We start from the raw sequence: 15,480 nt of genomic DNA, 5'->3' as shown, positions 1-15,480 counted from the left end.
ATGTAATTATTAAATTCTCATTTTCCATTGTGTCAACCAGGTTAAAACACTTTTTGAAAATTGTGAAAATCAAATTTTCTATGTTTCCGCACGTTCATATACAAGGATTAAGCTTTCACGGATGTTGTTTAACAAAAACCTCAAAAACTTAAAAGTGCAAAATGTTGTTAAAGAGCTGTGAAGAGATCATAAAAGTTGGTATAAATAAATCATAATCCATTCTAAAGCAGGGCCTCAATGGAGACGAGGCAAATTCATTACACACTCAGGAAGAAACTCGCTGCTCGTGTCTGAGATCCCAGAGCTTTTATCTTCAGTCAAAAACCGATCTTATCTCTCCAATAGACACAACGAGTAGAAAGCACATCACAGAAACGCTGAAACAGGTTGAGCTACAATAATTAGTCGTTCATAAACACAAGCAGGAGCTGGAGGCCATATTTTAAAGTATTTTTAGTAGAACCACTAATGGTCGACTACATCTAACCTATTAGACTGTACTTTCCAGTTCTGTGAAAAACAGGACAAAGAAATGTTTTTCACTTCTTCACACAGAACATTTCCTTCAGGAAGACTTGTTTTAAATAAAAGTTATCATTATGAAGCACAGAGTTTAACCTCGAAGTAAAATCATATTCAGGGTTCCCACATCTTAGTTAACTTCAAATTCAAGGACTTTCCAGGTCCAATACCCTCAAATTCAAGGACTAAATTTCAAGTGCAAGAGCAAGGTTACATCGTGTTACCTTTTAAGATAAATTTTTACAGTTTCCTTTTGAGGGAACTCGTGCTGCGTCACTGCGGTGACACTTTGGGGACGCCTCCAGGGGTAAGTGCGTCTGAATGTGTATATCAAATTCAACCAATGGTGAGGCTTAACAACAAACACAGGGTGACGCGGGAGCCAGGAAGTATATGGCTATCTGAAATATTGCCAAAGACGGCGTTACAGGGACGCAGGAAGTATAGCAAGGGAGAAGCAGCGTCTCGTTCCCTTCTCAGGGAACAACAGTTACATACGTAACCCGAGACGTTTTCATGTGTCAAACACAACTATGCAAAAAAAGCATTTTGGTATGAATCAACATTCACATACAGAAGATATAAGCATTTAAAGTGAACAGTTTAGCACGTGCGCTTAAAAAGTCTAGAATTTGTATGATATTATCCTACACTACACAGGGAACAATGTGGATTTTTTTAAGAAAACTTCTTGCATAAAATAGATTCAAGCACTTTCAATGACCTGTATCTATGCATGTATATTTTCAAAAACTTCGCAGGGCCTTGAATTTTTTCCCCAGATTCACAAACTTTCAAGGATTTCAAGGACCCGTGGGAAACCTGCATATTACTAAACAAGGCAAGTGCCGAAGGAAGTGGACATTTTTGCAGGTGACTTACTGACAAGACACATGTTAAAGAACAGACGCAACATTTAACTTCCATAATAATCAATGCAAGACATGCTTTGTTTGGCCGTTAAATAATGTCGCAAATAGCAGTAAACTGATGAGCACAAATGTTAGTATATCACGTTGCGTAATTTATTTATACTCCCCACCATACATTGTGCATCTGAAATGCATGTGCATTTATGAAATATGAAATATGGTCAGTTGTAAAAATAATGTCCAAGGCTTTTCAGCGTTAAATTTTCACTGCGTGTCTTTTGTAAACCTTGACAGTATCGTTTTTAACACCAAAAGATGGTTTGCGCTGGCACAAGCTGTTAGTAAATCTGGCTTGTTATGTGCAAAAAAGTTTTATATGACATTATATTGCACAATTGTTATTGCTCTACAACTAATAGTAAACCTATTTTTGTATAAGATCTGAGTTAACCTGTGCTTAAAGGATTAGTCCATTTTCTTAAAAGAAAAATCCAGATAATTTACTCACCACCATGTCATCCAAAATGTTGATGTCTTTCTTTGTTCAGTCGAGAAGAAATTATGTTTTTTGAGGAAAACATTGCAGGATTTTTCTCATTTTAATGGACTTTAATAGAGCCCAACATTTAATACTTAACTCAACACTTAACAGTTTTTTTCAACGGAGTTTCAAAGGACTATAAACGATCCCAAACGAGGCATAAGGGTCTTATCTAGCAAAACGATTGTCATTTTTGACAATAAAAATAACAAATATACACTTTTAAACCACAACTTCTCGTCATGTAGATCCGGTCGTGATGCGCCAACGTGACCCCACGCAATACGTCATGACGTCAAGAGGTCACAGAGGACGAACGCCAAACTCCGCCCCAGTGTTTACAAGCGTCTTGAAAGAGGACCGTTCCTACGTTGTTGTATGTTGAATGATACTAATTAATGTCTTTGTGTCAGTTTATTGTTTACAATGATCCGCAAATGTGCGTTTTATATATGTAACACGTGACCTCCCTACGTCACTACGCATTTACGTTAGGTCGCGCTGGATCGGACCTTAACGAAAAGTTGTGGTTTAAAAGTACATATTTTTTATTTTTCTTGTCAAAAATGACAATCGTTTCGCTAGATAAGACCCTTATGCCTCGTTTGGGATCGTTTATAGTCCTTTGAAGCTCCGTTGAAAAAAACTGTTTAGTGTTGAGTTAAGTGTTAAATGTTGGGCTCTATTAAAGTCCATTAAAATGAGAAAAATCCTGCAATGTTTTCCTCAAAAAACATAATTTCTTCTGGACTGAACAAAGAAAGACATCAATATTTTGGATGATATGGTGGTGGGTAAATTATCTGGATTTTTCTTTTAAGAAAATGGAATATTTAAATGTGCTTAAAAATAAGCTTAATTTACTTTAGATTATTTTGGGGTAAATTATGACCTGGGCATTTCTCCATGAGATTTATGTGATGTTAGGGGTGTGCCGGTTTCAGAATTGGTGATGACGGTTATGACGTGAGTCAAATGTGACGGTTCATAACATAACCGTCTGTGGGGGGCGTTTTGCTCGTTTAAATGTTTGTGGATTGACGCGAAAGTGTCATTTTACCATAAAATCATGAATGTGATGCCAAGTGTGTTTTAAACAGTAATGACTTTAAGCAATTTAACAGAAAGCAATGAAATATTTAAAAACACACTGTTGACAGAAGACTGCGCTGTCACTCTCTGCTCAGAATAAATGAATCCTCTCTCATCTAACGTTATTTTGATAATCTTCAGAGAAACAGATATAATTGTGTCTATATCTGTCATTACATGGACCAGAATGTGGGTTAAAAAGCGTCTTGAAGAGGTTTTGCTCATAAATGCATGTAAAGTAAAGTAATATGACCTTGAGATTTTTATACTGTTATCAAACTGCACAGTATGCGCAGCAAACGCAGCTGACAATGGCCACGCGCGGCAAACGCTCTCCACATACAGTACGCGCTGTTCAGTTCTCACACTTGCGAAGTAAACCGGCGTTTGAATAAACAAGACACTGATTAGCTACTTACTCTACGTTTATTTAAAATTAACAGCAAGACAAGCAGTGAATGTGCTTTCAGGAGAGTTAGTATTAGCATGGGAGAATTTGAACTTGAAAAGCGGAGTGTACTGACGTCTTTCCGCGGTTAAAACAACATCCTTCTTATGGTCATTCATGTTTATTTGATGCTATAAATTAACTAGAAGGAAGAGATGATTTGAAAGGTGAGACTTTGTTTAATATGTTTAATCTCAAAAGTAACCGAAAAGTAACCTGGTCTGTCCTGTATGTCAGCGCGTTGTCAGTGTCTGCTCCGCTCTGTATTTTTCACTGCGTGAGACCATGGTGGGGCGTATAACACAGACTGTTAACAATTGTTTTAAATAGTATTTAAAAATTCTGTATGATACATTTTTTTAATATATATTTTAATAACACGGTTTTGCCGGTTATAGGGTTCTAATGACGGTGTTCAACTATAACCGTCGGTCTCACGGTTATATAATGACCGTCACAGCCCTAGATGCAGTCAGACAGGCTGATCTCAGTAAACAGGTAAAACTTTAGAATGCAGACAAGAATGTTAATATTTAACACACAGATGCGAGATCTCACCTGCAGGGGAAGAGGCTCATCATCGGAGGTGAATGTGTGCTCAAACACAACAGCTGCCAAGACGTCGCTCGACTGTGGATCGGTCTTCACAAACGTCTCAAACTGTTCCTCTGTTTCAAAGCCCCGAACTGAAAGACAAACAGAGGAATATTTAGAGCTCATTATAAATTTAATATTCAGGATTATTAAATTGCATTTATTTTTTGTATAGCACTTTTAAAATAAATTTAAGCCATTCCTAAAATATATTATTGATATGAATAAAATATGCTGCATGAACACATGCTTACCATTTGTCATTTATTACAATCTATTTCACCATGTCAGCCTGGTGTCCAGTCTGTTAATGTTATGAAAAGCTAACAATAAGCTAGTGAAAACTAGAAATTCAGCCACACACAAAGAAAAAGGTGTCCCAAAAAGATTTATTCATTCAAAAATTATCTCTCTGTCACGAGGCTTAAGACACTTTTTACTTTGTGGTCCATAATAACACCATGGATTTTGAGTAAAATACCACAGTAAATGACAGAAATGTTTGGTGAACTGTTTCTTCAACCTGTTACACGATGTCCTCAGATGACTCTCTGTCTATTGTGTGGCACAGTCTGTTGATATCTTTAAATGATCTTAAATAAAAGCAGGACTGGCCAGTAAATCAGGTTTAGGGAAAACAACACATGTTAGTACCCTGTAATGTCTGATCTCTCTATGTATTCAAGATCAACAAAACCTGTACCATCTCCAGATGATTTAGAAACTGGAAGCATGTTTAAACACACCAATGCAAACACAAGTGAAGAATTACTAACTGAATTATTTATCCTTTTGGTTAAGGATATTTCCTTTTAATTTTTCCTGAAACAACCTAAAAAAATTAAAAATTCAAGAATTTATTTTGGCATTTCTTTATATTTTGAAATATATTTTAAAGCATTTATTTACATCGCATTGGAAGAAAAACTTTGTACGTTACAAACCTGTAAACATAACAGGCTTGAAAAATTTTATATTAAATATATTTTTAACTGCAAAAATATACTTATATATTTATACATACTTAAACATTTTTTACTTACACTTTATACATTTTATACAAACTTTTATATTTTGGCAAGAAAAAAATATTTTTTCCATATGGGTTGTAAACTTAAAAATGTATTTGTTGCCCCTGAAATACATGTTTTAATATATGTTAATAGATGAAGGTTAAAACTAAATATATTTTCTAATTAAAAAAATTATTTAATTAAGCTTTTCTACAAAATGCATATAGCATATATTTAAAACATATTTTGGGCCAGAGAAATGTTGTTGTTTTTTTGCCGTATGGGAATACACAGCATCTTGTGCAGACGTGCCACTTTTTGTGTTGATTCAGCTTGTTGTGGCTACCAAAATATCCCAATCTTGTGATTTTAGTATGCAATCACTCAAGCCTGTTCCTCTTTAAACCCTGTCATTCTCTATAAAGATGTTGTTAACTATAAGAAACTAGCATTTAATATGGCTAACGGTCATATAGCTATATGGCTAACTGTATATAAATATATATATATATATATATATATATATATATATATATATATATATATATATATATATATTAGTGTGTAAAGGGCTCGTGTTCAAATCCCAGTGGACAAACTAGATTTATAAATAAAGTTTTTGATTACCTTATCAAATAGCAACCAGCTTTTTTTTTTTAAATATGCCGTACAAATTGCAGATTTCCGTGTGCAAAATATGCAGGGCATGCATGATTTCATATTCCCTGCATTTTCGTAGCAAAAATCACATATATCTTACATTACAAAGTGACTTGATTACATGGTGTAAACATCATTGAAAAACTGCAAAAGCTGCTAGTTTTTGCAGGTTCCCGCAGTTTTGCAAGTTCCTGCAATTTCATTGCATAACATTGCATAAATATCCCGCATATTCCATCACATTTTTTAAGAAAATGTGCTGCAAGATCAAGGATTTTTTCCCGCAACAATCACAAAAAAACTCCCATCTCGTAATCTCCCATATATCGCAAAAAGTTTTTATGTTCAAGTTTTTTTTTCAGGTAAATCGAAAAATCAATGTCACAAAACTGCAATGGAAAACATTTACAGGTCGCCTGAAATGCGTAAAAGTCACATGATCATTCTTTAAATAAGGCACAATATGTTTGGTTAGAGGACACAGAAGAGATGTGGTCGACCTCATATGGCGTCACAAGAACAAACAAAAACATGACATCACATTACAGCAAGAGCGATTCGGAGTTGATGTGTTGCTCTCGCTGTATTTTGATGTCATCTGCGCGAAAACTCACCCGTCGCCATGATTTTTGGAATGACTTATCGCGATAGAACAAAATTACGTTCTAGTTGCATAACAGTTAATGCAACGCAATAGTTTTTGTTAGTGCTGCACAATTAATCGCATCGCAATCGCGATGTCAGCCTGTGCGATTATATGACAGCAAAATGGTGCAATTATATTAAATAAATAAATGTGTGGACTTGTTAACACAAACTTTCTGATAACAGTTTGATGATTTTCCTTGCTGTTTAAAAAAAGAAAGAAAAACGAACAAAAAAGGCAGTGCACGTGTGGCATGCACGTGTGTGGCGTGCGTCGTCACTTGTGTGTGCGCAGCCCGGAAATACCAGAGCGAAGATGGATGCAGAGGAGATGGACAGTGATCTGGAAACTAAAAAAAAAAACCTCTACGTCTGTTGTATGGCGGTATTTTGGATTTAGGATAACTGACACTGAGCAGTTGCTACATCGTGTGGCAATACGAAAATATTTCTAGTTGTAAATACACATTTTAGCATTATCACTAAAATGTGTGTGGATTTTTCTTAAAACCCATCAAGTTGACTCATGATATCATCAATTATAATCGTTACAGCACATCGCAATATTAGCATCAATAACCGCAATGGGGAAAATTACCCAAATCGTGCAGCCCTAGTTTTTGTCAACATTTAGAAACTAATGCTAAATGTTCTGCATAAATATTTAATGGATAAAATGTATAGCTTGAACACACTGTAAGCTGCTTTTATTACAAGCATCTTTGAAATGCATACATCTATGGCTTCAACTAACGATTATTTTCATAATCGATTAATCAGGCGATTATTTTTCCCGATTAATTGACTAATCGGATACAATATAAATATTTACTTAATTAGATGTTTTCACGCATTATAGCTAAATAAGGCACTAAATTAGGGTATTTACGTGTAGAAGTGTACTTTTAAAAGTGCAAATGCCACACACTACTACAGAGTTTTACTAATATAATATTTTTTATTTAGATATTTTAAGCCTTAAATAAAAAAGGTTTGTGCGGCTTTTAAATAGTAAAACATCTTTAAATGTCAAAATATCAAATAACAAAATGAATTGAGTCTTCAGGGATGTGCTAAGATTTTGGCCACAGATTAATAAACTAGTTTTAATCTTTAGCTTTAGACCTTGATGAATATTAAGATTATTTGTTATTAACAAAATAAATAAGCATTATGTTATGCAAGTGGTGATACACATGCGTTGTTACAGACAGTAATAAAAACCTGGATTTCCTCCTTTCTTTAAAACAGATTTTTATTTAAACCCAACAACTAATATAAACATATACACATTCACTTATATAAAAGGAAATTTGAGCAGGTAGAAACAAAAATAGCACCTGACGCATGTGCATGTTGGCCGACAGTGGTGTGGGAGCATGTGACTAATCAATAATGAAATTCGAATGTCATAATCGATTTTATCGATTAGTTGTTGCAGCTCTACATACATAGAAATGTTTTTACTACAAATCACCTTATATTAAATATTTTTTTTTTTTTTTTTTTTTGAGAGTCAAAGTGTTAAGTCAGTGTTTTAATCAGATGATTGTAAATGACAGATGATTTACAGACGATTTTATGTGAAACTTCCACTTTAGGAGATCCCACAAGTCTACGATTAAAATCACTGATGGAGATCAGATACAAACAATCACTGCTGACTCTTCTAAACCAACATTTAGTGATTTAATCCTTAAAATTAACCCATCAGTAACAGAATCAAAGCTGTTCATTTACAGTCAGGGCTGAGCCATTTGATGATAGATGAGAGAAGATGCAGAGAGAGAAAGAGAGAGAGGTCGGGCGTGAGTCATATAATGAGAACAGAGAAACATCTCTCTTCTGACTCAACACCTGCATATGTCCCCACGGGGCTCACAATAACACAACCACCGAGAAATCACAGGTAAGGATAGAAGATATTTGGATGCATTTGATGGAGTCACGAGTCTCTTCATTAACTCCCTTGCAATGCTGAAAAAATGCTCGTGAATGAGTTTATAACACGGAAATGCATTTAGACATTTGTACACTTTATAATTATAGCAATAATAAGTGTTATCCTCCAGTCAGGCTACCCAGTATACCAGAAATGCACTGTAAGTCACTTTGGATAAAAGCATTTGCCGAACAGGACTGGAAATGATGCAAAGGAGTGGGAACATGATTGGATTAATGTGTCGTGGTGCATGCACATTTATGAATATGCATTGCTTTTCAGACCACTAAAATACACTGAAGCTCTTACCAGAATTGATGCACCACTTTAGGCTCTGCTGAACGTCCTCGGCGATCTGCCTCACCACGCTGGCGTTGCCGGGCACGTACGCCAGGTCCTTGAAGCAGACCTGGCCCGGCAGGTCGTTCACTTGGAAGCTGTGGTAGTGTGTTGCATTAGGGTAGATGGTGTATGTAACCTTTTGCCGCAAGACAATCAGGATGGCCGAGAAGAGCAAAGGTAGAGCGATCTCAACCAGCGTGACCACGATCTGACGCTTCTGCGGATAGAGATTTTTAAATGGGTTAAAAATAAACAGGGACTATAAAATCCCTTAAGTTAGAAGTTATAATGTTCCCCTTATTTTTGACCTCACTGATTCGATTCAAAGGTTTCTTTCATAAAGTGGTCTGTTTTTCACAGGTGGATTCATTTGACCATTGCATTTATTGTTTGGATCTATTTTTCACGTTTATTAAATGATATATTATTTTGCTGACTCGTATAAGGTCATGTAGAAGAGATAAAGCTAGCTTAACTTTCAAAACAAATCAATCAAGCTCGATCAAAGAGGACCACGTGAAACCATGTTTCGATTCCCTCCCGGCTGTTTGCTAAGGATTCTGCTCAAGCTGTTGCTAAGAAACCTGAACCCGGTTGTAGAGGCGGTAAACACGGGCTCTTCATTGCCTCATTACCACAGGCACTGACGCCTCTTTGACCCAGATAAATGGATCGAGTTCAAGGGTCAAAAGTTCTTCACTGATCTAGTTTAAGATTCAGGTGTTGCGTGGGCTCAGGTATGTTTACACAGAGATTTATTTCTGTTAAATATAATGCTTGGAACAGACAAATGTGACATTCACCTGTGAATGAAATCATACAAATATGGGCAATGGCACAGATGGTAAACATCAATTTTTTTTATTAACGAATCATGACTGTAGAATTATGATGACCACAATAAAAATGATATTATGAGCATAATTATTTTTATCTTTTTCCGTGTTTTGCACTTTTAATACAAAGGGAAAATTAGTTAATTCTGGCTTGCCATGTGTAAGGGTCATTCACATTATTAACGATAACCATAACGCTAACTATAACAATATTTAGCATCCACACCACAGGACGATAACAATAACTTTATGCTATTTCACTCACGTGCCGCAAATAATTTACTTTTAATTAAACATGAACTAATATTATAGACATCCTCTAAATAAAAACTAGGCAATTGTTTACATGTCATTGAGCATTAAAATATGCTTTTTTGTTGTTTTTACAGCAGCTATATTTATAAAACTTTATTTTTATAATTATAGTTATCATCCATAGTGTGAACAGACATTTAAACCTAAGTTAATTTTACTATTTGTAGGGCTGGGTATCGATTCAGATGTTCCAGATCGATTTGATTTCGATTCATAAGCTATCAATTCAATTTCGATTCTCGGTTCGCTTTCGATTCTCGGACCATTTTTTTATACTCAATTCTCGATTCAACTCAATGAATATAGATTTAATAAAAATACTTCATTTATAAAAAACAGTGAACATAAGTTTACAATTGGATAATTAATAAAAAGAAATGAAGAGCCACCAACTTGTATATTACACTTTTTTATTTTAGGTACACTTGGGTAGATTAAAACAGAACTCATCTCTAATTTTCAAATGCATACAATTATGTTAAATACAATAAAATTTTGATGCAAGATGAAAAATGTATGCTGAAAAATGTCAAAACAGTCGCATTCCTTGATCAAACAGGATCAGGTTATTTCATAAAAAAAAAAAATCGATTCGTGGCCTTTGAGAATCAATTTTTTATCAATCACGTTTAAAAAAAAAAGATTTTTTGAAAAATCGATATTTTGCCCAGCCCTATTTATTTGTATACTGATTTGGTAATAAAGTACAGTAACCAATTTACTGCTTGTAATGGAAAAGTCATTGTGTGATAAATAATATTCTTAATATTTTTTTATGTTTCAAATAAACTTTTTCCTTATTTAATACATTCTCCTCATTTGATACGGTCATGACATATCATTTGATACACAACATTTTCGTTTTTCGATCGAAATGGTAACATTATGCAGTTTGGCTGTTCATTTATACGACAATGGAGTTTTGCATTTCTCAAAGTTTTAAAGTTTTGGATAACAATGGCTTTTTATCGCCATATAAACTACTACGGAAACGCGAATTTGTGAAAACGTCGACGTCACACGCATTTGTTAATTTATTCTATAGATGGATTTCAGTCATGTGACCTTTTACGTCATGCCGCCATCTTGAGGACCTACCGAGTACCAGTAGGTTATTGACAAGCATTGGCTACCTTGATACGATTTACGGATTTCTTATCTTTTCCTGTCTATGATTCTTACGGATACAGTAAAGGGCTACGAAAGACAACATGTCGCATCTCGACTGTCATGAAAATAAACGCTACTTTAAAAAAGATATCTTGGTTAGGATGTGATGCCTTCTTGATCCCTGATGCGTTCTTCCAGCCGCTGTCCGCTGCTACCGAACTACCACTATTTTACAACATAAGGCGGCGCGACACAACATGAAACTTTGCTCGAAGTATCACCTTGATCTCTACACATGAACGTGAGCATTGGGAACATTGTTTGTGTACACGGAGTTTACTAAAAATAAAGGTTTTGTACAACTGACTTTGGCTGTAATGATGTCCGCTCGTCATCTCTGCCAGACGTAAATAATCGATTTCCGAATGTGAATGAATGAATCTCATATGAGGCTCCTTTTTCAACTAGAAGGTCAATATTGTTTTTCACTTGCGACAAAACAACGAATTATCCATGCATTTATATGGAATTATGCTTTAGAAGATATCAATCTTTACTCTCCTCCCTCCTTACGTCGCAATTGGAGATCGATACATCTTGACTGGGAAGAAGGCGGCGAGCGGACGCCAAATCATCCAAAGTCAGTTGTTCAAAACCTTCTTTTTAGTAAACTCTGTGTTCACAAACAATGTTCTCAATGCTCAAGTTCACGTGTAGAGACACAGGCGATACTTCGAGCAAAATATCATGTTGTGTTGAGCCTTCTTAGTGTTGTTAAAATAGCGATTTTGATGCTCACAGCATATTGAAGGCATAGCTTCTAGTTCTTTTGCGACCACTTCAGGTACTCAAAATGGCGGAAGACAAGTGAGTGACGTCAGCTGATATCCATGTATAGACGCTTTCATCGGACATACACACACATTGTGTCCAATTAATTTTTTTCCTTGATATCAGAAATAAACTACTCTAAAAGGACTCTGTTGTTATTGATTATTTGTGGCTTCTTCTGGAAGTCATGTTTGTTCCATGAAAGCTGTTTGTTTATGTTTTTACTGCTGAAACCATATAGGCAACTAGGCATGCACGAGTATAACCAAAACAACAATGGCGGCCTACAAGATTGCATTTGTGCCGCTCAAGATACTAAGTTTAACAAAGTTTACTCTTTTTGGCGCTTAATAGTCCAGGGTCACTTGTAGTAATAAACCAACCTCAGCGTCCATCTAAACAAAACAGCTCAATGCTTTTGTCGTCTTGATTGTTTGTATTTATCGCTCTGTACTAGAATGTTTATGTGCGCAGGTGTGTAGTGCTTCTTTACAAAGTAACATCCCCACCTACTGTTCTGGCACGCATAATACTAGTTTTCGCAGATCCGTGTAAATGCAAATCTTTTTTTAAAAGCAGTATCGTGTGTACGTGAAGTTTTTCAGAGAGGCGAACAATTTGTTTTTTTTACTCCGTTACTGTTGTGTTCATGTAGCAAAAAATACTACAAAATAGTTTTGGTAATTAGAATTTACCATGCAGCTGCTTTACAGAAAATTATAAAACATTTCAAAACTTCAATTTAAAATGTATTAACCATCAATAATAATCATGATGACAGTATCAAGGTGAATAACTGACAAGTAAGATTTCTCATAATGACATCACATAATGGGTTTCCCGTTGACTTTAACCAAGGGATTAAAATAGTGTGAAATTCCTTAAAATCGCATTGCCCACAACGTCATCATTTACTCAGGTTTAAGATAAAATAAAAAAATGACTCACTTGATGAATGTAGTTTTTCCAGAGCAGCAATCCGAACTGTTGCAACACAGCCATCGCAAACAACAGATCTTCACAACCTACAAGTAAACATCAGATCAATGCAAAACCTCTTCAAAATAATGGACAAAAATAATAACAGAGCTATTTCTGGAATTGTGGAGCAATTCAGAGTTGGTAAACAAGCTGCGAACGTTTCACAATGAGACTATACACAACAAAGGCAAATAAATCAGATGATTTACAGAACAGAAGAAATACAAGCAGCTTTATATGTATGTACACAACATAATGAGATTAAACAAACACACAAGGAAACAAACAAGACGAAGCAAACATCTCTATATGTGTGTCTGTGTACAACAATGCCTAAAGACCTCAATGAAACTGTAAAATATACTGACCACAACATACAGCCCACAGAGAAGATATTAAAGAGATAGTTCACCCAAAAATGAAATTCTGTCATCATTTACTCACTCTCATGTTGTTACAAACCTGTATACATTTCTTTGTTCTGATGAATACAAAGAAAAAATATTTTGAGGAATGTTTGTAACCAAACCAATCATGAGCACCATTCACTTCTATTGTAGGAGTAAGGAATACAATGAACAAAGACATTTATAAAAGTTTGTAACAACACGAGAGTGGGTAAATAATGAAAAATATAGCTTTTTTGGGTGAACTATCCATTTAACCGTGGCTTGAATGAAAATTAAATAACAATTTAACGAGATAATATCCTTAAGAGCTTTTTTCGTTTTTTAACTGTAGCTCTTCTTAAAGGGGACATATCATGTAAGTCTGACTTTTTAGGGCTATAATTGGCCCCAGTGCTTCTATCAACCTAGAAAATGTGAAAAAGATCAACTCAGTAACCTAGTTTTGGTAAACCATTCTCTGCAAGCATGTGAGAAAATAGATGATTGAAATTTGGCTCCCCTTGTGATGTCAGAAGGGGATAATACCGCCCCTTAATCTGCTCTATCCAACAACGGCACTGCCATTTAGTGCAACTCATTTGCATTTTAAAGGACACACTCAAAAACGGCACATTTTTGTTCACACCTACAAAGTGGCAGTTTTAACATTTTTTTTTTTATAAATATCTATATGGTATTTTGAGTTAAAACTTAAAATATGTACTCTGGGGACACCAAAGATTTATTTAACATCTTAAAAAAACGTCTTGTAAAATGTCCCCTTTAATTATGTCATATCCTTTTGTGTCACCAGTTTAGGACACATTTTAGTAAATGAAAAATATACAAATAATACCATTCATGATTAATCATATGCATTATCATATAACTGTATAATATAAAATAAACACACGAATATTAGTATGCAAGAGCGGTTCTGAAGTGAAATCTAGATATATTTATGCTCAAAAAATATACTTTATTGTAAAGAAAACATTTATACTTCTATTACAGGTAGGTTGTAACATTTCAAGCTGTACGTTCACAATTCCTCATTTAAAAAGCCAGCTTGGTTAAATAACACATCAGCCACAGACATCACGATGACGCAACTGCTGTTTGTCTGCCTCACCTTTCTCACGCTATGAGACAATTACACACATGTACTGATTGTTGTTATTTTCATTTATTGTATCGGTTTTAGCTGCATGCGAAAATAAAGTGTCATATAAGAAATCATTTGCATGGATTCTCTGCTACGAATCCGTTGATGAACGCACAGGGCTCTCGATGCCATCGTTGACAAGGCCAAACCGACAGCAAACACACAATGCATTACACATTTACATTATAAACACACACGCGCGCGAGCGCACGCACGCTCGCTCGCTCGCTCCAGCATCAGCTGTGGAAACAAAACGAAGACAGCTTACCTCGCGCTACGTCAGTCTCTCCGACATACGGCAATTACGTCGCATTCAGTCCGTTAGCATTGAATAAACAATTGCAGTCGATAAATTTCCGTCATCGGCACTATAACCGCTATAAAGATGAGCGTGATGACATTGCGGCGCAGAGGCCGTGCGGCGCTGACACAACAAATGCGTCACGTGATCTCTGGCAGCTGAAGGACTGCTCCCGATCACGTGACAGATGCGTTTGCTGGCTGTGTTGTTGGATTTTCTGCCGCGCAGACTGATCGGAATATAATATCGAAGTCCCGCGAGAGTGATTCAGAAGCTACGCTGTCGAATTACTCTCGCGATATTATGATGTCATACACCCATCGGCCTGAAGTCGAACACGCTTTTTTGTGCTGTAAAGGAGCGCTACGTCATCGCTCGTTCCCGTTAAAAAAACACTGCAGGCAGATGGATTCAAATATTTGTTCATTAACAGAATGAAACTTTGCCAAATTAAAAAAATTGTTTTAGTTCTATATATTTGATTAAAGCATCCTGTTGTTAATATCACGTAAGTTAAGGAAATTAATTTACTTACCACGCAAATATCTTTTTCATATGTGTGCAAATGATTGTAAGTGATGTAGACTCCATTAAAATAAACTGTGTTTTTATCCTCTTAACTATCACCCCTCCTTTTGGAGTGTGGGGGTAAAAAGTTGATGGGCATTTTCATATTTAATTTAGCTGTGGCATTGTTTAATTTGAATAAATATAGATAATGCAATAACACATTAATTTTATAAACAAAATTATAAAAATGTAAATGTTTCATGACAGAAATGTTATAAATATGAAGGCATAAATCTCAAGTAGTTTCAAGTTAAAATCACAAAAAAAGGTCTGTCTCACCTTTTTAGTTGTTTTACCAACAAAGTCCACTA

At 35.4% G+C, this 15,480-nt stretch overlaps 1 protein-coding gene across 1 annotated transcript in view; it reads right to left on the bottom strand.

Annotated features, from left to right (window-relative positions):
• Positions 1-14,743, bottom strand: part of abca3b (ATP-binding cassette, sub-family A (ABC1), member 3b) — a 54,225-nt gene extending 39,482 nt beyond the window's left edge. Inside the window, exons 1-4 of the mRNA XM_065253132.1 lie at positions 14,567-14,743; positions 12,712-12,788; positions 8,639-8,888; positions 4,034-4,161 (exon numbers count right to left, since the gene is read on the bottom strand). Coding sequence (XP_065109204.1) covers positions 4,034-4,161; positions 8,639-8,888; positions 12,712-12,765 — 432 coding nt within the window. The 5' untranslated portion in view covers positions 12,766-12,788; positions 14,567-14,743. The remainder of the gene's footprint in view (positions 1-4,033; positions 4,162-8,638; positions 8,889-12,711; positions 12,789-14,566) is intronic.
• Positions 14,744-15,480: the final 737 nt, after the last annotated feature.

The sequence above is a fragment of the Paramisgurnus dabryanus genome, chromosome 3 (genome assembly GCF_030506205.2).
Source record: "Paramisgurnus dabryanus chromosome 3, PD_genome_1.1, whole genome shotgun sequence".
NCBI lineage: Eukaryota > Metazoa > Chordata > Actinopteri > Cypriniformes > Cobitidae > Paramisgurnus > Paramisgurnus dabryanus.
The sequence above is the reverse complement of the archived record's forward strand: the minus strand, read 5'-3'. Positions and strand labels throughout refer to the sequence as shown.